The following is a 25,255-nucleotide window of genomic DNA, read 5'->3' on the forward strand; positions in this document are numbered from 1 at the left end:
GCAGAGCAGACTAATTGGCCATGTGTAAATCTTAACTGCTTTAGAAGTTAGAGGAATTTAGAAGTTAGAATTTGATTTGATCTGAACGGGCTTTTTTTTTTTTTTTTTTTGTGGCAAAATACCTCATTACAATTTTTCTTATTTCATGAAAACTATTAGTCACCCATTGCTGAGCTCTTTATTTCATGTAAATCTCCAGTTAATCTGTCATTTCTGTCTCCTCACTCCTTTCCTCCTTTGTTTCTCTAGTAGATTTAGAGGGAGTTGCACATGACCAACTTGAAATGGATGACATGGATGAAGTGATCATGAAGCAGAACAAACAGGTTTGCCACTCAGCCTTAACTTCCTATCCTGATTCTGACCCTTCCTGTGTTTCACTTCTTCCTGACAATCTGTCTTGACACTGAACAATCATCTGGTTTTGCTAGAGCAACATACATGGTCCTTCGGTATGACGAACGGTTATCATGCTGCTACTGTCACTGCTTTCTAAAGATACTCCAATAAGAATACAAAACACGTCGATCCTACAGAAACATGGATTACACTGAGAACTTTGTGTTGTGTGTTATGTAAAATTATAACTAGATTTTGTCTGATTTTTACTCCTTTTTTTTTAATCTTTTTTATTATTTATGCACCTGCCTGTAAATAGTTCACTGTAGGGAACTGAGCTTTTCTTGTCTCCCCAAATACTGCTGTGTTCTCCTGTAAGCTTGAGCTAATTTGAATATCTTTTCATTTTGGTAAGTCTTGTTTCAGTTAGTGTAAAGTAGGACTTCATCTTCGGAAATCTCAGCAGCGCATATGGGTGTATGGTTCTGAATGATGGCTTAGCTAAGTATAAGGTACATTTCAGCAAAGTAAGGGATATTTGTGACTAACTGTGCTATCATAAATGAAGAAGTTGTTTTAAGTACTTGTTGTATAATAATGAAATTTGTAGCGCCTCCGAATAAATGCTATATGTATCAACAGGGATTGTTCTGAACTAGACCTTGACTTTTCTTAAAAGAAAAAACTTTTCCTTTACCTTTTTGTAGCTTTTGGATGGTTTTATCGGTATGAAGGAAAATTTCCCACAATCCGCAAGGTACAGAGTGTGAGAAGTGAGCTTGTTTGCTGTGCGTTTGAATTTTAATTCCTCTCTTTTCTTCTCTTCATTTAACACATCTGAAAAGCTTATTAATTTCTATATCTGCCTAGGAATGCATTCTTTAGAGCACTTATGACTTCTCAAAACCTGCCAGCTGCTGTTAGAATCGTGTGTATTTTGCAGAAGGCGTTCAGCATCAGTCCAAAAGTCCTCAAAATAATAAATAAATCCATAAGCAATAAAAGCCTTCAAAGATGCAAAAGTTCAATGGAAGTCAAGTGCTCAGTTCCCAGTCACACTTTTGCTCATCTTCTAGCGAGAGTACTGAAGGCACATAAATCTGAGATGCGTGAATTGCACAGAGAGGTACCAGAAAATCTTTAAGTGTGACAGAATACTTCTTGAATCTGTAGAGTTGCATCTAAAACGTTACTGCAGTTCCAAGTAGTACTTTATTCCTGCTGGTGGTTTGTTCTCTTTATTTCTTTCAGTGTATCTCAGTTATATTGTAGGTTTTTGCATTGTTTGTTTTTGTGATGGCCAATGGTGATTTACTGGGATATGATTAACTATCAAAGAGGGCTCAGATCTCTCTCCTGGGAACTCAAGGTTACTGAGGAGGACAGAGGAAATATGAGTCACCATTTGTGGCTATGATTTTAACCTTCTGGGAGGGTAAGAAATGTTAGTGGCTTTGATTTTCTTAAAGAATAAGGAACAGTGTACTCTGATGCTGCTTCATACTGCTAGTGATTGTAAAGCATTCTGGATCTGAAATATATAAAATCCAGTGTGGCTGGAATCATTTGACAAAGATAAATACATGTTATGTAAATTCAGACTCTTCATGCAAATAGGTGAACTTTGCTATGGCTGCTGACCAAGGTAATTTACAGACCCTCCAAATAACTTTACATGTAGTAATAAAGATTTAACTCAGTTCCTGTTGAACTCTGCTACACAATGTGAACTAAAACTTGAAAGTATAATATTCTTAATCTTTTGCTTCTAGAAATATTTGTAATTATTCAAATGGTAAATTTTTTTCCTGCTGAAAATTGCAAGTCTATTTCCTGTGTGTGTACTAAAAACAAGATTTCACTCTGTACTTAAAATAATTTTACTAGGAAATTAACTGAATTCATGGGGGGACAAGGACAGAGGGGATGAGTCATCTTTTTGTATCTGAATGCAATGAATGCAGCTAAGATACACTTCCTGATATTCTGAAACTCTTTGGCATGCATAGGGCTTAGCGTGACTTTAGATTCAGTCATTTTTCAGATGCTGATACTAAGTAGATTGACCTGCTACCGTCCAGATACTACATTTCATAGATAGCACTTAATGTATCTTCTCACGTATTAGAGGCTAAAATGTTATCAAAAATTGTTACTAAAGAACAAAGTAACTAGCCCTGAATAAAATGTGCCAAAATTGTGTTGTTAAAACATGAGAAGCTAGATGATGTTTGACTTAAGATTGTTGGTAGTTTTCTTTTATCTCCAAAGATTACTGTTTTTCCAGCAATAGCTATGATTAAACTGCAGGGCAGTAGTCAACTTAGCACTGAACTCATCCAACAGCATCACAGGCTTCTAAAAGACTATGGAAAAGTCTTGCCCTTCGGTTGCGTTGTGCATACAACATTTTAGAATTGGCTTGTACAGATTAGTCCACATACAAGCTGATTTTTGCTGCTGGTGGTAGGGACTCTTTGGTTTTCATAATGTGGAATTCTTTTCTGAGTACAGTTTAGTTCCTTCATTGATCTCTCCTTTTTAGCTGCTTGTTTCTATTAAGGCATGCAACGTTGCGTTTAGAATGTATGATGTATAAAGCATTTTTTTTAAGCAGTGTTCACATCTATGTGTACATGAGCATCTGAAAGCAGTCTCATGCTATGTAAAAATGCATGAAGAGATGATATAACTAATCAAAACTGTGTAGGCCCACTGTAAAACTTTGAATAGTCTATCTGCTCTACAGTTGTAGCTTTGCAGAGGAGTAAGTTGAACTCTCAAGTCTTCTATAAGCTAAATGGCTCTGTGAAGGTGCTCCAAAAGAGGCTGAATTTCTAGCAAGTTGCTGAGGAAAAGCAATTAGGAATTGCAATGTACTTCAATTTTCAAAGCAGGCGCTCATGTACTAAGCTTGAAGTTTACCATGTTTTTAGCTTACGTAAAAATCTAGCTTAAAAAATAATAAAAAATTCCCAGAAAGGAAAGGAGCAAAAGAAGTCAAAAAGTGACAGTTTCTGTGAACAGAAGAAGAATAAAAAGGAAATGGAATTTGAGCAAAGACTTGCCAAAGAAAAAGAAGGAATGCTGGAGAAAGAAAAACAACTGAAAATAAATCGTCTTGTGCAGGAGGTATGTTGTTTTCTCCTATCAGTTGCAAAATTATATTGGAGGAGGAAAATGAGCTGAATCTTCAGTAGAAGTATCTGAGTAGGGCATTTATTTACTTGTCAAAGATAACAGTGTTTAAAAATTAACATCATATCAAAACTGTTTTCAAGTTTGCTCTGTCTCCAAGTTTGCTTGTAGCTACAGTCAGTTTTTGTTCAAGTGAGGCAAAAGCTCTGCATTTATTTAGTGTGCACATCTAGCGATGAGTTTAATGGAAGTCAGCAGGGTAGAAAGTCATTCTGAAAAGCACAGTTAGTTGTAAAACTATTTTAAATGGCATATCATAAGCTTGAAACCTTTGCACTGTAACTATGTCTCCAATCTTCTTTTTTAATGCACTGGTGATATGCTTAAGGTATCTGAAACAGAACGAGAAGATCTGGAAGAATCAGAAAAGGTGCAGCATTGGGTGGAGAGACTTTGTCAGACACGGTTAGAACAGATTTCCTCTGTGGAAAATGAGTCTCCTGAGGTAAAATGTTGGCTTTTCTATATGCTGCACAAACTCAGAATAACTCTCAGGTTTTTTCCTAAAAACAACAGCTTTTATAGAGGAAAAAGTGGTTGTCTTGTTCTCAGCCTCCTTTCCAAGAAAGGAGAAGGGGGGGAGAACAAAAAACTGTCTGCAATTGATGAATGGCAATGTTTATTTGATGGTTGGACTGGATAATCTTGGAGGTCTTTTCCAACGTTAATGACCGATTCTATAGCATTTGATGTCATCCCTATCAACTATGGGAACTTTTTTTTTTGTTAAAGGTCAATGATAACATTTCTGGTTTGTCCATTTCAGTATGCTATCACTACAAAATAAACAATTTAATTGGTTCATGAGTGCTCTTTGGGATAGGCAGAACATGCTGCCAATAAAACTTAGTAAACGAAAGTACAATATCCAGCTGTGTTTTTAATATTCTATGCTAATGAGAACATCACTAATCATCTCTTCAATGCTTCTTGAATTTCAATCATTACAAGTACTAATTGCAACTAATAAAATGACAGATTAAGAGTGACAAAAGAATAAAACCTCCAAAAGGATAGGTTCCTCTGTTTGTTTTAAATAGTCCCCTCAGCTGAAGAAAGCTGCGAGCAGTGATCGTCTCTGAGAGCTACGTGGCTCTATGTGGGGAGAGAGGCTTTCCCACCATCCTGTTGTGTGGCTTTCTTCCAAGCACAGCTGCTTTCAGGAGGACCACTGCAGTCTACTGAATTCCTCTGGGATCCCATGCAAGTGCAACCACACAACCTCAAAGGGGCCCCTTGGGGAACCCTATTTGATGAATTTCCTGTGGGTCAATACGCAGCAGCCCAGAAAAAAACCAGACTTCTGTTCTTCCTCCTCATAGGCTTGGATCCATTTGGTTCTTCAGTGCAGGTCTACAGAGTGGTGGAGTGATTATGCTGAGGTTTTTTCTCCCTACGTAACTGCAGCTATGTGTTCTACCAGATCTTTGTACCTCTTCTTGGACAGTAGGAGGGAACATCATAGTCTGAAGTCACTGTTGCGGAGCTCTAACCTCATCTGAGATAACTGGTGGAGCTCATAGAGAGTATTTATTTTACATGGTGTATAATTATTCTATACAATTCCTCTACAAAACTACTCAAGCAGTTACACTCATAGAAGCATTGCATCTTTAAATTTTATGGGAAATAGATGCAACTGAACTATCTTCAGGTACTTCCAGCCTGAACTGCTGCTTGTGTATGACAGCAATCAAGATCTGTTTAACTGCCAAATAAACATGTATATTTTCTAAGTATCAAAAAGTGATTATGGCATGAGATCTCAAAGAACATCACTAGAAATCCACTTGTGGAAAATGGTGTCAGATTAGATTAAGATGCATGTTTCTGTAGAACAGCTCATCTCTCTTTAAAATTTCTTAAGTTGCATTGATCAACTGGAGTTTTTGCAGACTTAAATTGTACTGATAAATGTCTAAAGGAAATGTTAGCAACTCTAACAGCATATATGCAGTCTTTCCTCATACCTGCAAAGGCTTTCTCCTAACTTTCTGGGAGGCAAGTGGATTATTCTGTTCAAGCTGTGGAATTTGTAAGTCTTACATAGATGAATAGGAATTAGAAAGTCCAGAGCTTCCTGAAGATATTGATTTCATAGAACCTGATGCAGTTTTGTTTTGATAGCTGCTCACATTTTCTTCTTCCTTTTCTATTATGATCTGGTGCAGATTGTTCCCTTCCCTTTTTTCTTTTTTTTTTTTTCAAATGACTTGAAACTTCAGGGTATGTCTTAAGCTACTTTCCTTTAATATGTAAAAAAGCTTCCACAGAAACACTTCATGGGAATTGTGTGCAAAGAGGCAGGAGATTTTGGTTCAGGAACAGTTAGATTGGGTGGTATTGTAGGATTTGCCATTGATTTCTTCAGAGCTGTTGGAGATATGAACTGGTAAGGCAGATTTTTGTTCTCTCACACATAGTTGGCAAGTGGACGTCCTTCTGCTCCTTCCTCTGCCACTTCAATGAGGCGGTTTGCTGGTGGCCTGCAGCTTCATACCACAGATCTTGATGATATAAACTTAGATGAAGTTGAAAAACATGTGGGACCACTTCCTCCACCACCGCCTGCAGTTTCTCCGGTGTCATTACCTCAGCCACTTCCTGTATTAAATGTCCCACTTTCCAAAGGTCCAGTCCTAACAGTAACACCAGCTTCCCAGGTGACCTCACTATCTGTTTGGATGCATGTGCCTCTACCATTCCCCTGCCTGGTCTCCCTCCTCAGCTCCCTCACTCACTTCATCTATTGCATATGTCAGTCTACTCTTTGGAGCATTTAAAAGGAATGAAGTGGTTTTGTTGTCTGATAGTTAGCAAGTGCAGTCCAGAGATTGTTTCATTATTTGTTTATTCTTGGAATTTAAGCTTAGAGTATTTTGCTTTGCGCTTCCTGGATGCATTGCAGGCCCATCACGTGCAAATATTTTGTGCAGAATGTATTAGTTAAAAAAAAAATTTGGACTTCAGTGTTTAAAATATGTCATGTAGCAAATGTAACTTAAGTTTGAGAAAGTTATCTGTGTATTGAAAATCACTGCTGCGAAAATGTTTAAAGTTTTATCAGGTTTGTTTGTTGGGGCAAAAATTGGAAGAAGAGAATTTGCTTGAAATTAGAAGACAAAACTTTTAAAAGCTTAACAGCATAAATTATCAGTAAAATAATTTTAAATGAACAAGAGTTGGTAATCTTCCTGTAAATCAGGTGTGCTGACTTTAAGAGCTAGAGATTTTTTTCTACAGAAAATATCTCAACTTAATTAGAATCTAAAAGAGGATCACAAATAAAACATCTTGTGCCAGATCTCATTCTAGCGGAAAAATGGTAGCTGCTGCATAGTACTTCCTCTCACAAAGCACTGTGATGAGATTTGAGTTGCAGAAATTTCTTATGTTTGTTTGAAACAACAAAAGAGTGTCATGTTGGTCACTTCTTTCCTACTTCTTTTTTTTCCTGCATGGATTTATTGAGTGCACTATCATGTGTGTGTGTTTGTTTCACTTTTACTTGGAAGTACCAGGCTTTTGCATGTATTTGGTGAAGTGAAAAAGGATATGCAAACATATCGCTTCCTGGGGGAAACCGGCAGATTATTTTTACGTAAATAACTGCCTTAATGTGAACTGTGTATATTTCATTATAAACCTAACCTCTTACAGGGCTTTTTCTTGTGTGGTTTACAAGTTTGAAGTGCCAAGAATATGCTACACCCACTGAAATGGACATGTCAGATGTTCTTATGGATAACAAGAGTTCTCTGTTATCCACAAATACGTGCACATGCAAGTAGTGCTAATAGAAAATACTCAGGTTTGTTTTTAAAGGTAATACAGGAGTTTCCAAACTGGATCTAACCTGAAACCCAGGTATTCCAGTGTTTGTTTCTGTTACTTTTTCTCTGCCAGACGTTTGAGCAGAAGATCGGTAATTAAAGAATAATTACGTAGCCTTCAGTAACAGCAGGCTACTTCTCAATAAATATAATTAGTAGTCTCTATGAGGAGACAACCAAGCTCTTAATAAAGTGCTAGTACTGAACCAGAGCTGCTTTGCTTATAAGCAGTATTATTATATAATATTATTAATGTATAAGAATACAATATTTTAGCAGTAGCCTAGTATTGCTAATGTGGTATCAGACATGATAGTGAAATCAGTAGGTGGAGAGTTTCTCCTTGCCTATTTTTAAAAAATGCCACAAGTGAAACAAAACCATTTTGTTTGATTTCCAGAATAGAATATCTTGCATTTATGCAAATGAAAGCAAAATGTAAAGAAGACAAGACTTATTGCTATCGACCAAGAAGGTTTTGCTGATAGTATTCAAAACTGTAAATCTTTTCTGTGGTGCTATTTTTTCCTCCTAGATCACTCTATTTCCAATTTAGCTCTTAACAAATACCTGACAAAAGGAATGTACTTTCCTGTCAAGTACATTCTTGGCAACCAGCTATTAAAATACCTGGTATAAATGGATCACTTTCATATAATCATTAGCAACTGTATATTTTACCTGAACCCAGTACTAAGTATGCTACTGTTTAGGTTGTAAGAAACACCTCCCACGCTGGCAAAATATCTACTATGTCAAGCAGTCCACTGGTACGTCATGTGTTGTTAATACTGAATGTAGTTTTATGAACTTCACATGTAATGTTAATGTAAAGAAAAGGTCAAGGGTCTCAATCTGCATGGTTATTCATTTCAGACTTAGCACTTGTAGTCATATATCTAGATATCTACTGCTGTGTTACAAGATGCCTAACGCTAGGTAGTGATAGTGACTTGTAATGATCTGAAGACTTCATATTTCAGCCCTTCAGCCATATACAGTCAAAGTCTGCATGTTGCATGCAGTCTCTGCATTACTGAGTGTACAAGAGTGCTTTTCTGCTGAGAGACATAGAGCTGGGGACTGAGCTGTATTTTAAACATAATGGCTGCTGCACAGTAAGGTGTTTTTCTTCTGAGAACCGCATTAATTTGTTCAGTATTTGCACTGGTAAAAATTCAGGATGGCTAGATGTGTGTCAGTTTTCCCCATTCTGAGGTACTCTAGAAAAATCTCTAAGTTGTGCAGCTCCAGTAAAAATCATCCAGTATGACTTGAACAAAGTTAATCTGTGAACCTTCTCACCCTTCACGATCAGAAAGTAACATTTTTTTTTTTCTGGGGGGGGAGGGGGGAATAACATTAATTAAGAGATGTCTACATGAACTGAGGGATCTTTCCAATGCACTTGTTTTTTGTTTTAATCTTTATAAATAAATAAATTCCCTATTAAAATATAAAAAAGAAAATTACTGGAAGCAATTCAAATAATTTCAGAAGATACAGCCGTACCATATGAATAATATCTGGAATACAGCACGTCTCTGATGAGAAATGTTGACAAGAGTGTGCTGAGAGTTGCTGGGGTTAAGTCAGAAACTAAACCCACAGGGCTCAGTTTTGAACTTTTTACTTGAATGCAGCTACGCTTGACGTCAGTATGCATTTTGGCTGAGTAAGAAGTGTGGATTCAGTCTCATAGCTAGTGTGTGCTAGATTATTAGATTTCAAATGACTCTGGATATCAGTACTTTGTAGAGTCAAGGGAAGGTAGTTAGCATAATTAACCTTTGTTCTTGACTTTGAGTGAGTTACCTTGAAGTTGTTTACATGGAAAGCTAATCGCTGCAGTCCTGGCCAATATCATCCTGTGCTATTACATTTAGCCACTGATGGGTTAAAATTTCACTATCTTCTTACATTCAATTTTAGCGTTTTTTCTTTAGTTTCTTATTTAGTTAATTGCCTTAATGGGATGAATGCCAGAAGCAGAGATAAGATTTTTCCATAATCTTGCTGGTGAAGCCAAAAGTTAAGGGAGAAAGTTGTTTGAATTTAAATGAAATTGTACGTTCATTTGTTAATTTTGACAGTATATCATTTAAAAGAGTTGTGTAAGCCTTTTGTTGTATGAGTACCATTAAATTCACTGCTGTAAACTGTGTTGGAGTGAAATGATGGTGTATCATGAATTATGCTGCAAACCGTAATTTTCTTAAATTAACCCTCATAGCAATTTGCACCAAGTCCACCTACCCAACGACATCCAGGGGTACCAATAATCTCTAAACCAGTTATGCTTCATCCTGACCCGAACATTATGGTCAGGCCGACTATCAAATCGGAGGCCCTGGTAAGCCTTTTAATGCTTTTATTTTCTTGTGAATGTTACAGTACTGTGGGATTTGTTGTTGACTTCTCTAAGACGCAGTGCTTGTCTCATTATATGATTTTCAATTAGCAGAATGATTTTCAAGTAATCACTAATGGTAAGTACAGAAGGATATTTTTTCAGTTTTTCCTCATATAAGAGCCCTCTTCGTGTGAGGTTTTTGTACAGGGGTATATAACTCCAGAGCAGTGTAGAGCCTTAATCTCTGTAGGAAAGTCTGCAGATGTTTCAATCTATTTTTGCATTTCTACAATCTGTATGCTTCTTTATCAGAAATGATATAGTAAAAAGTTTATTATGCTCATTTTTTTCTGCTGTAAATAGTCATAAATGTACTTGGAATGTACCTGCACATCTCACTCTTTTGTTTGCAGAGAGAAAAGCATACATCTTTATATCTTAGTCTTCAATAAAACTGATAGTGCAGTGTTGCTGTAAAGTCTATTCACAGTTAGGTTCTTAGTTTTTACTCAATATTTGTTTCAAATGTAGATGAAGAAGAAACTCTTAGGGTAAATATTCTTGGACCAAACATAAATTCAAGAACTCCATTATAAGGGAAGGTAAGCCATGGATTTCCAAAAAGAAAGAAATAGTGTTATGGCAAGTGATAACTCCCAAATGCCAGCCCAGGAATTTTATCTAAGATAACTGATTGATCAATTAGTAGTTATAGCATTATTCTTGAAGATAATTATTGCTTATTCTGTTACAATTAGGGTTGTGTGGCGATTGTATGAACGTGTGTAGATACGCATGTATGTCCAATTGCAAGAGTAGGGCAGTATACTGTATCGTGAGCTTTCTGTGTAGTTCAAAGTATCACATTTGTATTTCATTTATTTAATTAAAAGCTTATGCTCTGTCTGACAGGAAATGACATATACTATATTCCTAGCAGTATTTCACGACAACGGGATGGATTTTTTGTTACTTTCTTCCATAACTATTCCTCTACTTTCCCAATTAGTTTGAAAAGATTCAAACGCTACCTGGTAATCAGCATTCCTATAAACATATTTGCTGTGAAACTTCTCTGTTATAAATAGTTTGAAATGAAAACTTAAAGCAAGTTCTGTAAGCTGCTCAAGATAAGGCAGATGGATAAGCTTGAAGATAGAGATCCCTCTAGCAAAGTTATATCCTTCAGCTGTATGTGAGAAGTTTCCATTTTAATTATGTTTAGTAATTAATCACTTCCATGCAATTTGAAATTCAATAGATGAGGATTAACAAGAGTAAAAATCATAATCTGCAGACTATTACAATCAAAATTTGAAAAATAAATCCCTGATATGAAAATATTATGTAGTATGAAAAATTGGTAATACCCTTATGTGTGATGAGGAAGACTTGGTACAAATTGAAAATATTGCTTTATTTGTTATCATTGCTTACAATTAGTGTGACAAAATGGTATTAAGATTTCCCTATGGAAATTAATTTTATATTAATCCACACTCATTGTCCAGGTCATGAGACTGTTTCAGTTATCAATAATCTAGATTCCTGACTTTGTTGGACAATCACAATTTCACTGGGAATAATGTTCTGATAGGATTTTGAGGAAAAATGTGTCTGTAAATTATTTCTGTAGACCAGTTACCTCTTTGCTCTATTTTTATCTTAGTGCAGTAAGAGTTAATCATTCTGGCTGCATTTGAAGCTGCAGTAGTAGTACGTGGAGTAAGACTTGTATAGATTCTGTCTTGCACGGATCCTATTCTCAACATATGTATAAATATATATATGTAGTGTAAGTATATATAGTATGCGTGCATCTACATATATGTCTGTGTATACACTTATATGTATACGTAAGAATGGATAAAACTTTCCTGTTATCTAGGAGCTTTGAAGACTTGGTTGCTTAAGTCTTTATTATAACTGAATTCAGGCAAGTATTTCCAGATTTTTTTAACATTTCTCAAAAACTGAAGTATTTTCACTTATACACAGGGATGTGATGGATGGGAATTAAATCTTGAGTCTGATCCTGAATACAGAGTTCCTTTGGGTCAAATGCAGTTTCAACTATGTGGCTCTGTAGTGGTCGAGTGAACTGAAAAACACTCACGGCAAAGCTAGCTAAGTTTTGGTTCAGAGAACATGGGAAGATGGGTAGGATTCAGTGGTAGAGTTTTCAGAGGGGCAAAACCGTTGTGGACGTGAGCCTTCTCTCCTGGTTATCACAAACATCTGTGTCTTAGAAGGCTTTGATGCAATTGCAAATGATTCTTCTCATGTACTTCACGTGGTTGGATATAGGACTTCTGAAAATAACTGAATATTTAAGCTCTCCTTGCAAGACGTAAAGCTTGATTCTTCAGGACAGAAGCTGAAGTGTATCAAAAAAATCCTTGGATACAATGTAGTAAGAGGTAGTAGTCAGAAATTTCAGTTGCTGACCATAGGTATGCCAAAACTATTTGTGTTGAAAGGAAATATTCTGTTGTTGTTAAGTGGCTGGGGAGGGACTGAGCAGTTTTGAGATACAGAAGTGTGCACTACATGTGTAGTTCCTTTAGAATTCTTTCCTTTTTGTATTTGATAACATTTGGTATGCGTACAGAATACATACTAAAAAGTGCAAATTGTGATTCAGTCCTGAGAAGAGTGGAAAAAAATATTTTTCTACAGCAAGAAGTTAATGCCTGGTTTGGCCATGTTCTTTCTTTTGCAGCCACAAGAGATGTTTAAAAGGATGGTGGTTTACAATTCATCATTTAGATCTAACAAAAAACAAGTAAAATAACATTTTCCATGTTTTGTGTGGTACTACCTCTTCTGACTGGTTGTAGGATTTAAAAACTCTTTTCTTAATCTTATTGCTCAGCTTCTAAAACAAAGGACATAAGACAACACTAGTGCATGAAAACTGCTAGCCTTGGAAAATTTGCAGTGTGCATGCCATCCTGTAGCCTAGACAGGAGCTTCAGACTGAAACATCTTTTAGCTACTTACATAGTGCAAAATTTATGACTGCTGAGCACTGAGAAGTGTCCTGAATGGTGGTTTTTGTTTTTGTTTTTAAATACATTTCTAGGGTGATTTTGTTTATTTCTTTTATCCTCCAGTTAAAGCGGTTTCAGTAATAGCTTCATTTGTATAAGTAAATAATTTATTATAACATAGTTGTTAGTGGGAAATCAGAAGAACTGGTAGTGGACCTATTCATAAAGTCTTTCCTCCATATCACGTAGGATTTTCTGCTATATTATTATGTTTATTGCTTTCCACTGTGCAGCTTTAAATAACCTGAAGTGCTGAAACTTCCATCTCTGTCTTTGTCTGTTCTGTGTTTTAATAGATTGTGCTTTGACGTGAACGTTGTGCTTGACTTCTCTGTTGCTATTAAAGGTGCTATTTTCTGTCCAAAACAGCTTTACTTAGAACAAGCTAAGTTACATGTATCGTTATGTTATATGCAAGTGTGCAGGCAAAGTTCTAAGCTCACAGTGTGAACCTTTGATAAAGCATGAAGATGAATAATGACTTTTCTTTCATTTAGTTTGTCTTTTTTTTTTTATATTCAATAACCATTATGTACCCTTATGAAAATCATGAACTAGAGCTGTTTTGTAGGTGCAGTCAAATAAGTATGTGAAATGCTGGCAAAATCTTAAATGCTTTGACTTCAGATGGCATGAGCTGAAGGCTGGGGTCAGAAAGGAAAACTGACTTGGAATGAGATAGCAGATCAAACTTTGAGAATGTTTGGTTAAAAATGAATATTAGTTCTAATTCTTCTTTTCTCTTTACTTCAATCAGTTCTTATTTACTATAGGTGCTAGAAACTTCAGTAAGTGTGCCACTGGCTTAGGTACTTTTTAAAATAAAATATTTTCCCATTTGAAGCAGTAGCTTTAACTTTCATCTGGAAGTCCAGACAGTTGTTTCAGTGTAGTCAAACATTTTGATGTTCTGTATTCTACAGATGTTTATTCCTTTGAATGTTCTTATAGTTCACAGTATTGTCAAGAACATTCATAACTTTCCCCCGTGATGTGCAGGAGGTAGGAATAGCCTAGCTAACAACAGTTGGTATTGTTTATTAGCCCTTGCTTGCATATTGTGTGCCCTGTCTACACGCTGAATTTATGATGCTTGTTTCTGGGAAGATTTGCTGTGGTTCAAAGGATGTTCATTTTATTATGGCTGCATTTGTACATTTGTTGAATCCAAATCACTTAATTCCTTCATCTGTAGGTTTGTTTTGTTGTGTGCAGTTTTACTTTTTGTAACACTTAGAAGTGGCTTTCCCAGGAAAATTTTCTTCAAGGGCAACATCTGTTTTCCATAAGGATGACTTGGGACAAAGAGTTCGATGAGTTGCTTTAGATTACATAATGAATTAATGACTTGGTTGAGATTGGAGTTCTTCCCACTAAGTTGTTTGCTCCAAGACTGTAGAGATCTACTACAGCTGTTGTACAAGAGATCTCTACAAATTCAGCTATTCAATCTATTAGTTATTTAGGTAACTATCATTGTAAAATGTTTCTTGCAGTATAAAAAGAAGTGTTTGTAATGCTGATATGCTTTCTAAATTCATGAATTTTTTTTTCCCACAAGACGAAATTCTTTCCTCACTGAGCCTGTGATCAAACTGCATTTACTTAGTTCTTCAAAAAATAGCAGTTAACTAATGCAGTGCAACCAATCCTTATTTAAATACTAAGTAAGATGTGGACTCTCCATTCTCTGCAGAACTACATACAAAAAAACCCTTTTTTTTGTGCATTATTTGCTCATGGCATGCAGCCAACTCCCTGAAATGCCAAAAGAGTAGAGACGTTTGAAAGAGTCTGGTCCTACAATTTAGACTTCATGGAGCAGTGCTGGTGATATGTACATAACAGCATCACTTCTGTCAGTATGAAATAGTGCCTGGTGTGATGATAGTCACAAGAAGGCTTACTTTAGAGTATGGCAGAATGTAGTTGCCTGTGATAAATGTGTTCGGTTCCTTCAGGCATAGAGAGGCATCAGTAGAGTTGTAAACAGGTCCTCAAAATTGTTCCAGTGTGGCCAGGTCTATCTGCTGATTTAATGTAAGGTTTTAAAATCTCTTCTGACTGTCAGGACAGGCTATTTACTATCTTTCTGTGTTTTTCTCCATTTACAGTCTTCTTTGTTATCTGATGGAATTATGTTTTTCATTAGTGGCAAAAATGGAGTTTGTATGTTAAACATGAGGCTCACGCACATTCTTCTACAGCTAAGTCTTATTTTATTCTCAGGGCTTCCAGAAATATTTGGAAGACTTTGATCCACATTCAATGGTAAGGAGAGAATTGATATGTCTTGGATTAATATATACTGGGGGGGGAGGGGGGGGGACAAAAAACATCCTTGATAATGCAAACTGGGAGAAGTAGTATTCTTTCTTGGTATGCTTGGCCTTGTCTGTTTCTTCTAGTCCTTACAAAAGGGAGCTTTCTTACTGGAATAAAAAACTAGCCAGTGTTCTGCTCTTCTTCTAAGACTATTTTAGATGAGGCAAAGGACCTTTTCCACCAGTCAACTGCATAGATCAGCTTAAGAGTTTTATGTTGCTGAGATGGAAATAGCTAACAATGATGTCTTTTCATAGTTTACTCCAGAGCAGATTGTTGGAAAAGATGTACGTCTCTTACGCATTAAAAAGGTAAATACTATCTTACTGATTGATATTTAAAGGGCTTTTATAAGCATTTTGTGTACAGATGTGTTTACTGGGAAGAAGATTAAGCAAAAATTCACAGCTTTTTCTGAAATAACTCTTGTTTAATAGGAAGGATCTTTAGACCTTGCAGTAGAGGGAGGAATTGATTCTCCAGTTGGAAAGATAGTTGTATCTGCAATCTATGAGGGTGGTGCTGCAGACAAACACGGTGAGTACCGATGGGGAATTTGAATGCTGCTACAAAGTAGCTCCTTACCCTGGCTGTTCTTCTTAGCTGACCTCACGGCTATGGCTGTTACTGACAAGCTCACTTAGACTGTCCAAGGCAACCAATTCTGTCTCAGCTCAAAAAGCAGCGCGGAGTGAGGTTCATGGTTTGAAGGGTGTTGCTTAAACCGATAATTATGTAAATTTTATAAATTCTCCTTAAGAAATAGTCACTCCTTCTGTGTTTTTATCATGGCAAAAATTGTTATAATGTGGCCAAAAACGTAGAGCTGTTCTCTTCTTAAGGATCCCCTTTTTTCCAGTTGTTTATCAAAAATTACTCATTCTATTATTTAAAGGTAAAATCTGGTCTCCATTATTTCACACTTCTCAATTACATTTTTAGGACTTCGTGTGCAAAGCAGATACTAGATAATAGCTGTGCTACGTTGTTTAGCTTTGTAGTTACTGCTATTTTTGATGGTAATTTGTTTTGTAAAACATCTGGTTTTACTGCCAAAACCCAGAGCCAGAGCCTTCCCACTTCTTATCTCTGAAAGCCATGAAAATATGCATAGCTATTGGGTTTGCTCCCCTGTGCTAGTCTCTCTCATCCTTAACTTGAGAACCCTGCTGATGAACAGGTAGATGGACAGGACACCTCCTTAGGTGGCCTTCTATGACCTTGTCCCAGTTACGGCCAAATCCAAGTCACTTTTTCTCTGATAACCTCTCAGCCACTTGATTTCTTTTTCGGGTGCACTGTTTCTCTTAGACTTGTCACTGTTGTTGGCTCCTCTTCATAGTCAAGGCTGTACCCTTACCATGTATCTTTTCCCCTCCTCAAATCCAGTCCCAGTTAGCCGACTGTTCTTCATTCTAGATTAGTTCTCTGAGCTGATTTTGATTTGTTAGGCATGATACATGCTTTAGAAAAGGAATGGCAGTCCTGTAAAGCCTTGACATTCAGGTATTTAAGTAACACTGCTCTTAGGAGTGGTAGCAGACTACAATCAGTCACGATTTATAAGGAGTATGGATGAATTACTCAGATAGGCAAACTGCTACTACAGAAAATCTTCCTGAACTAGGTTCTTACAGCTCGTGATCAAGAAGAGATTAGTGTGACTTGTCCACTAATTCCTTTTGTCTTCACTGGCAGTTAATCCATGTGCCAACTTCTGGCATAGGTTCTCACATCTAGTTAATACACTATCCATAATACTCAGTACTGCAGAAATACAAAATGAAGAAGACCATCACAGATGTTATTTTGATGACATGTATGTATGCCATGTTTATCTGTCAACAGGAGGCATAGTGAAAGGGGATGAAATACTGGCTGTAAATGGCAAGATAGTAATTGACAGCAGGCTGGCAGAGGCACAAGCAACTCTGGCAAACGCTTGGAACATGGGTGGGGTAAGTGTGTGGGAATGCTTTTCCATTCTACCTGCAACTCTACTGATGTGTTATTTTCTTTCACAGTGTTGTCACAACAATAGAAATAAAGTTGAAAATGTCAAATACAAGTATGCCATGCCACCAAAGCGTGTTGAAATCTGTGGCTGATATTTTTATACAGCAACTCTGAAAGTCATGTCTGTAATATACTCCAAAATTTTTAATAGCTACACGTCAAGATTTGTACTCAAACACATTACGTTCTGAGTGCTTGCAGTATATTTATCTGTGGAATCTCTCTTTAGTATTGAAAATTACTTGGAAGCTGATCAGAACTTCGGTAATAGCTTATCTAATCTTTGATTTCTACTAGAAATAGATCTGCACTTTGGCCACAATGAATGTATTCTCAACAAGAAATGTATTAATTGCTAAAATGACCAAATGCAGTATGATACTAAAAATGGTTGTTTTTTGTTGTTTTTTTTTAATGCTTTTTGAAAGACCAGTAGATTTTCTCATTAATTCTAAGATAAAATCAAACAGCTCTATTTTGAAACTGTGTTTTAGAAGACAGGGCATCCCCTTAGGTTCCCTTTTCTCTGTGGCTTTCCAGGAATAGATTGGCTTTCTGATGAACTGCCTGATATTTTGTGGTTGTCCATTAACCACCACTAAAAGGAACATTTAGCAGCACACATTTGCCTGTTCATTTCTGTTGCAGGATTGGATTGACTTAGTCATTGCAGTGTCACCTCCAAAGGAATACGATGATGAAATGTAAGTGCATAAGCTTTCTTTTTGTGAGGATTAAAACAGTAGTAACAACAGTTCATACAGTTTGCTTTTTATGAGACAGTTAATGCTTAATGTATTTATTTACTGTGGACTATATAACTTTTTGCATCTCATGGTTGCTAGTTTGTTAGCTGTAAGTAGCTATCAGCAGTGGTTCTCAGAGTTCTCAAAATGCTGAATCTCAAAATTGGTTGTACATGCTTTTACTTTTGGTTTAGAGTAGAAGGAATTTTGGGTGAGAAATTGCTCATTTCAAGTCTGGATCACTTACCATGATCTCATGGAACATAATTTGGAGTTTGGATGAACAAATATCCATAAGCATTCTTCATCAGAGCCAGATGTTTGATTTGATTCTATGGTGTGAGCTATTGTTTTTTCTTCCCTCGGTGTTTTTTTCAGCCTTGGTTTTATATTAAATTGCGGTTACTATTTGTACGTAGGGTGGTGGGTTTTTCTTTTTTCTTTTTTTTTTTTTTTTGCATTGTTTTTGTTGTTGTTTTGGTTTTTGTTTGTTTGTTTTGTTTTTAAGATATCTCTGCAGGTTTGCAACAAGAATCCATGACATAGTGTAGACGCAATTATCAAGTTGATAAAAGTTGAATTATATCAGACAAAGTTTATAAAGCAAGAGTGTAATGTTTTTTAGCTTGATTAAAGGAAAAGATTTCAAGATATTCTCACCTCTAAATAAAATGGTAGAGAAAAGTTTTCTAGGCACCATTAACCCCAACTCTTTGTTCTGTATAGAATGCCAGTTTATTAGTTGCTGTAAATCAGTATAGTTTTACTGACTAACACCAACTGAAAACTGCTGTAAAATTGTTTGTTGTTAAATAACGGTCATTATTTCTGTTGTTTTCATATTTTGTATATTTAGCCCTACTGTCCCCACCTCAGCAGTCAGTCCCAACACTCACAGAAAGGTTTTTGAAGGCAGTGCACCTGTGTACAGACAAGGGTATCTCCTGCAGCTGTAGCCACTGCAGTGTTCCCTCATGGTGAATAGCCAGACCTGGGTTAACATGACTGTCCATTCTGAGGCCGTGTTATATTTCAAGCATGTGCCTGCCTGCGCATTGCATGTTACGCTCCACTTTTGTTTCTGCCACCCTGGAGTGTTCTTTGGGCTCTTGCCATACATGTCCAATTAAAAAAAAAAAAAGAGTATTTCTAGCGTCCTTTAGAGGTCCTCTACGGAATTGGTTTACCATCTACCAGACTATAAAGTGAATAGGCTCTGCCTAAATAATTAGCATTAATCTAATGTTTTTTTCCCCTATCTGTGGACCACTGCTGTGTCTTTGTGAATCCATAACTATATAATTATTTCTTTGTGAAGGCTTGTCCAAAGAACAAGTTTTCTTTTGTTTTTCAACAGTGTGCGTTTGAACAACTGTTCACAACTGTGTGCTTTTCACTGAAGCTTACCTGTGTTGGTTTGTCTTAAAATTATCTGTGCTTTACAGTTTATTGTGAACGTTTTCACTCTACAGTAATAGCTGTAAGTACAATCATAGATGTCTAGAAAGCAAGGATAAGATTTCTTGTTGCATGTGGTATTTGTTTTATCAATTGCTACAATGCAAATAGAAATTGGCCAACTGAAATCTAGTTACGCAAAGTTGTTCTTACTGCAAAGACAAAAACATTGCACGTCAGCTAACAGCATCTGTTTCTTTCTTTTTTCCTAAGGACTTTTTTTTAAAGAAGGCTACACTGGAGAAATTTGGTCTTTTCCCTGCACAAACCTGCTGCTCTGGATTTTCATCAAAAATCACATGAAAATACATTTTTCTTTGAAAGAAATGTGAACAATTGAAATCTGCAAATTCAACTTCATGTTTCACAGGTTACATGACTAATTTGAAATCATTCTTCAGGAACACAACAAAAAATTGTTGAAAGGCTGCCAGTGAACACGACTTTATCTGTGAGAATTCAAAATACATAACTTTTCCTATTTTTGGAAGGAAAAAAATTAAAAAATATCTAGTACTTTTCCAGGAAATAGACACTAAAATGACAAATGAAGATAGAATACGGATGACTTTTCCTGTGTGCAATACTTAGTTGTTACACATTCACAGGGTATTTTGGGTGCAAGAAGGATTATATTTTTACTCTGTACATAGTGATTTCTCACAGGTGATTGGGATGTATATGGGTAATTTCTGTTCTCACTGATATCCTTGTTATGTACATTTCTGTTGCCTGGTTGTGAGTTGTTCTGATTGTGAGACCCCTGCCTGTGGAAGGGCCTCTATACTAGTTAGACCAGCAGTACTAGTGTTATTTGGAATAATTTTGGTGATGCTTATATACTATAAAGAATATTCAACCAGCAAAAGAATATTCAGGATGCGGGTTGTCCAGATAACATCACTGTGTGCTGTCAGTTATGCAAATGTGTATTGTGTTGGTCCATAATGGAGTTAGGGGTGAAAACTTTGGGTCTGAATCAAAGTCTCTAGTTGTGTACTCTGTTCTCAGTGAAGCTACACACAACTAACTTGTATAGTCAGAAAGCATAAAATTTAACCATTGGTGATAGTCTGCTGCTTAAGAAATTGTCTCCAGACCACAAAATCTACATTAGCCTGACTATAAGGAAGTCTGATTACAGTTGTTGACTTTGTCATTTCTTTGTATTGCCAGGGTGTCTCCTTAGAAATGCTGTTGTCTTTCTTTTTTCCTTGTACCTGCCAGTTTGTATGTGTTTATTCATATTGTGTTTAGATTTTTCTTACCTGGACTAATGAGATCCAAAGTTTATAGTTCTTTGGCTTATCAGTCTGCACTGAAGTCTTGCTGCTTCAATATTCAGAAGCCCTCCTTTCTGTAACACAGGAAAATAATTACATTTCTGACAACTCTGTGCTTATGTGAAGATAAACAATTTTGTCGACTTCATTTTTATTTGCAGTATTGTTCCAATATGCCAATTAGTTTTCCTGGCAGGGTACACATGCTAAAGTTTAAACATTCTAATTCTGTAACTCTCACAACTAATCCAGAAATAAAATTGCATATGCCAAATGAAAAAAAATGTTACTTCCTGTTTGAGTTATATTGTACCAGTAGCTAATCTGCTGAAGTGTATAGATTTCAGTCTTTCTTTAATAACAATTCTATTTGCATCAAAATGCCAGCCTTGTACTTTTCAGAAGAAAATCTACTCTGCACGGAAAGGAATTGTCATTCTGAGTTGCAGTAACATTTTACAGACTTTTTTTTATGGGCAAATCTGGCCACTTGGTAGTTGGCATGCTGCTGAGTGCAGCTGCTCCCTTATACTTCCCTTGCTACATTTTTGGGTGCATCCACTTCAGAACCAAAAAAACCCCTAACCAAATGCATCACGATTAGCACTATAGAAGAAATTGGAGCAGAATGTATTCCTCCTGCTCTGGCTCCCACTTGCCTATGTTCTGTGACCATCTGCACACTGTGACGATGCAAATGTGTGATGCCATAAGATGTTCTCTTAGGAGATGCTGTAATGCTATGTAATGCAAACAGAGCCACAGTAATGTGCCGGCTTAAGCCTGCAGCCACTGGTTGTACTAAGCACTGTCTTGGAACATAAGAAGCGTAACAGAAACCTTGGAGTGTAGAGATGAGAGATGTTTTTACTGATGTTTTTTTTTCAGAGAGTAGAGGAGCACAGGAAGACTGAACTGAGAAATCTGGAATCTGTGGGAGTACCAACAGTTGAGTTGTAGCACAAAGCAGTCTTTCTTTTTCCCAATCTACCAGTTGTCTTTACTTGCTTGGATACAGCTTAAAATGCATGAGAGGCAGCTGAGGAAATACTTATTGCTCATTACTTTGTATATATGTAAGTGTTACTTTGTGCATTCACCCCCTGTTGAGATGGCAGTGTAAGGAGGCCAATATTTCTGCATCTCATGCAAGCTGTTAGTCAGGTCAATTTTTATTTTACTGTTGCTTTCAGTGCTCTGGATTTGGATCACGTCTTTCATTTGCCAGCAAGCTCAAAGAGTTGGACAAAGCTATACAGTTTTGAAGCAACTTCACTTTTGGTTCCTTCAAGGTGTATGGCCAGAATGTCCTGGGCACAGAACAGCTGTCCATTTGAGTTGCCACTGCACTGTTTCCTGGTGGCTGTAACAGCAGTGCTTGTGTCCATGCCTCCCTCCTGTTCAGTCAACCAGCTGTGAAAAAGTAACAGTAGGGTAAATTGGACTTTTTCTTTTATTCAGCCAATGCTTTGTTTCCTTTGGGAGTATTGAAATTCTGATCTGATGCACAAAGCAGGAAGAGATCCTGGTGTTTCACTGACAGAATCGTATATGCTTCAAACTGCTTTTAACATGCTTTTTTTTTTTAATTATTACTTTTTTTCATTCACTGTAATCTTGGAGGGAATATGTTTAGTTTCTCAGAGCTGTTTGTTTGGTTAAGATGGCTAGGACCCACTGTTTCTATCTCTATGGGATAATTACACAGAGGAAGAGTTTCTCAGAACTGTTAATGGTATTTCTTATTCTCTGAGGAATTTCTTGGCCATGTTAGTCACGGAGTCGCCTTCAGCATACCCTGACAGTTGCTGAACTGGAGCAAGAATTACATTAGTCTTCTGACTTTCACATCTGCTCTGTGAGCCTGTGCGTGCCTGTATGCAGGCAACAAAAACCAAATCCTTGTGGATCAGAACCATGACACCAACTACAGAGTAGGAAATACCATTGCTAAGTATTCACGAACACTAACACTGGGAAATCTTTCATCTAATTACTATTGGCACTCTGCCACTCGAAGAACTTATGATAAAGTTGATAAATTATATAACCATAGCATCTTTTAGAACATCAAAATACATTTTAAAGATTTTTTTTTAATCTGTATGCACAAAAAAATTTATATGCATGAGGAGGCGTGGGTGTGTATCTGCACACCAGAAGTGTATTTCCTAACCTATTTGAATAGCACACGTACAAGTCAGCTCAGCACTTTGCTGATCTTTAATCTGAGTATTAATAATCTAAAACCTCTCTTGAACTAAAAACAGAACCGAGAACCATAGTTTAATGTCAAAGAAAGTATACGTGGTTGAGAAAAAGCTTTCTACCCAGTAGCTGTTATATGCTTTCTGTATGTTTACCTTGAACTGATAAAGCAGGGTCAGAGTCAGAGTAGCTGTTGTGCAACTCTGAGTCACCTTTCAACCTCAGGAACTGTATTGATGTGAGCAACCACAAGAAAGAAGTTTTAAGGAATTAATTTCCATCAGGTTTATTGGAGCCTGGCAGCTCTCAGACCCTTTAATTCTCAATGGCTGGAGTACTCAACTCGAACTGCTTGTCTGTATGGAATAAAATGTAGCATCTGATGTGTTCATATTGTATTTCTGACACTTTTTGTTTTCTCACATAATCTTTAGAAATTATTCCTTCCCCTGACCACCACTTCCCAGTTGCCTGGCTTGACCTCCTCTTATCTTTTCTCACCATTTCACTTCCAGACAGAAGTAGAGCTCATTATTCTTCAGTAACTCTGGCAGTTTTGTTTACATGGTGCTTAAAAGAAAGTTTGGGAGAGAGACTGAGAAGCTCCCAACAAACTGAGCAGAGAGAGAAATCAGAAAACTTTTTTGAGTTTTGGCAATGTTCTAAACAATAGGCAAGTGAGAGGAAAAGATGCTAACAGTTATTCTGTAGGGGAAAGCTTCTTCCTATCCTCTCCAAAGTTTAAAGTTGCTTTTCTGACATAGTTCTGTTCCCTTTCCCCTAAGCAGTCTGGGAAGCTTTTGAAAGAGGGGGACTGATATTCTGTACTGAGGCTGGAAACAGCTTGAGGCTTTCAACCATTACTGCCACTCAGCAGAGGAAGTGTTTATATAGAGAATGTTCCCTTAGTAACACTGGGTGCAAAATTGAGCTTTGATCTCCTGATGAGTATTTTCTTGACAGGGTAAACTAAGGGTTACCCTTTCAAACTGAAATTTTTAAGTACCAGTTTCTTTTTGTTACCTTTATTCCACAGTATTAATATCAAAATTTTAAGAGGAGGGAAAACAAGAAATACTGTCTAGTCACCAGCAATTCAAGCAGCAAGGGAGGACAGAGGAAGAAAGAAGAGAGATGCATGTTTCCATTTTCAATATTCACAAAGAATTGTGGTTAAGCCAATTCCTAAGTGTGAAGCATCATCCAGGTAAGTCAGAAGGAGTTGGATACCATTCCTTAGTGAAAATCAGACAGCGTGCTCTGTATGTAACAGGAATTGAGAACTGAAGAGCTCCTCAAGGTGGGTGAGATTATTCCAGGTCACTGCAGTCACTTAGAACAGACACCAAACCATTCGTATAGATGTAGTTTATTAAAAGAATAGAAGAAACTGAAGTAACTGATGTGCTGTGTTCATTGTCCTTGAGAGTCCATTATTCCATTCCCTCAAAGTATTTTTTTCTTCATGAAGGGGAAGGCAGCTTCCCCATCACGTAACTCACACATCTGGATATGTGTAGATTTTCTATTTTCAAAGAAATTTAAACATTGTTAAACTGTTAAATTGTTAAAACGTTTAAACATTTAAACATTGACTTATTTATAAGTCAGCGTGTTATGGACTGAAAATGACTAAGATATAAATGAAGTCCAGACTGAGAGAAGGGTTGTTGAAACAAATCTATTCACTATCCAATGTATATTTCAACAGCAATCTCAGGATTAACAGGTGGGGTTACAGTGTAACCTGTAATGTTTGTCTTCTTCAAAAAGATAATTTGATTGCATCAAAAATTGTGAGAATATACATAAAATGGATTAAGCTAGGTTGAGGATACTCTGTGGTTGGATTGTTCACAGCGCAAAGCTGTTTGAGTGTATTTAAGTTGCCTAGAGTACCTGCAACTATTGAACCTGATTACTGTACTGTTGTAGTAAAGCTTTATTTTTTTTCAAATTACACAAACATTCACAGTCCTGTACCTCTCACCAAACAAAATAAATGACATACTGCATAAATGACAACATTAACTAGGGCTGTCTTTTCTAATGGTGTATCTAAACACAGGTGCGAATGAGCAGATATGATTGAAGTATACCTCACTCATTATTGATGTATTCTCTTAATCATGGAGCAGTGACTCAGTGTAGTGAGCTGTGCTGTCATGCAGCAGATGAGGGCAAGGTTTATATCTAATTATAGCACGATCCTTTCCTCATCTTCTAATATCTGTGGTTTTCAGGCCCAAAAATACAAGCAAGTGTCTGGGAAGCATACCCAAAACAGCATTCATTCACATTACTTGGGAATCCTAGTTACAGGCTCGGTATGATTTTAGCTTTATCAACCACAACTGTGTGCAATTTTGAAGATCTTTTACAGTTTTAGTGTGATGTAAATTAACCTTGGTGGCAGTGATAGTCAGGGTTGCTTTCTTCATTA

At 36.7% G+C, this 25,255-nt stretch overlaps 1 protein-coding gene across 5 annotated transcripts in view; it reads left to right on the plus strand.

Annotated features, from left to right (window-relative positions):
• Positions 1 to 19,634, plus strand: part of USH1C (USH1 protein network component harmonin) — a 44,158-nt gene extending 24,524 nt beyond the window's left edge. Inside the window, exons 15-21 of one of the 5 annotated variants that reach the window (XM_065755252.1) lie at positions 250 to 326; positions 15,006 to 15,047; positions 15,359 to 15,412; positions 15,539 to 15,638; positions 16,950 to 17,059; positions 17,766 to 17,821; positions 19,535 to 19,634. In XM_065755252.1, the coding sequence (XP_065611324.1) occupies positions 250 to 326; positions 15,006 to 15,047; positions 15,359 to 15,412; positions 15,539 to 15,638; positions 16,950 to 17,059; positions 17,766 to 17,821; positions 19,535 to 19,547 (452 nt within the window). In that variant the 3' untranslated portion in view covers positions 19,548 to 19,634. Of the gene's footprint in view, positions 1 to 249; positions 327 to 1,046; positions 1,097 to 3,318; positions 3,574 to 3,865; positions 3,951 to 15,005; positions 15,048 to 15,358; positions 15,413 to 15,538; positions 15,639 to 16,949; positions 17,060 to 17,765; positions 17,822 to 19,534 lie in introns of those variants that run through there. The other 4 variants (XM_065755253.1, XM_065755256.1, XM_065755255.1 and 1 more) reach the window with 4 other exon arrangements.
• The last annotated feature ends 5,621 nt before the right edge of the window (positions 19,635 to 25,255 follow it).

This window comes from Cyrtonyx montezumae, unplaced genomic scaffold (genome assembly GCF_038088225.1).
Source record: "Cyrtonyx montezumae isolate F1298 unplaced genomic scaffold, pur_monq_1.0 scaffold_10, whole genome shotgun sequence".
Taxonomy (NCBI): domain Eukaryota; kingdom Metazoa; phylum Chordata; class Aves; order Galliformes; family Odontophoridae; genus Cyrtonyx; species Cyrtonyx montezumae.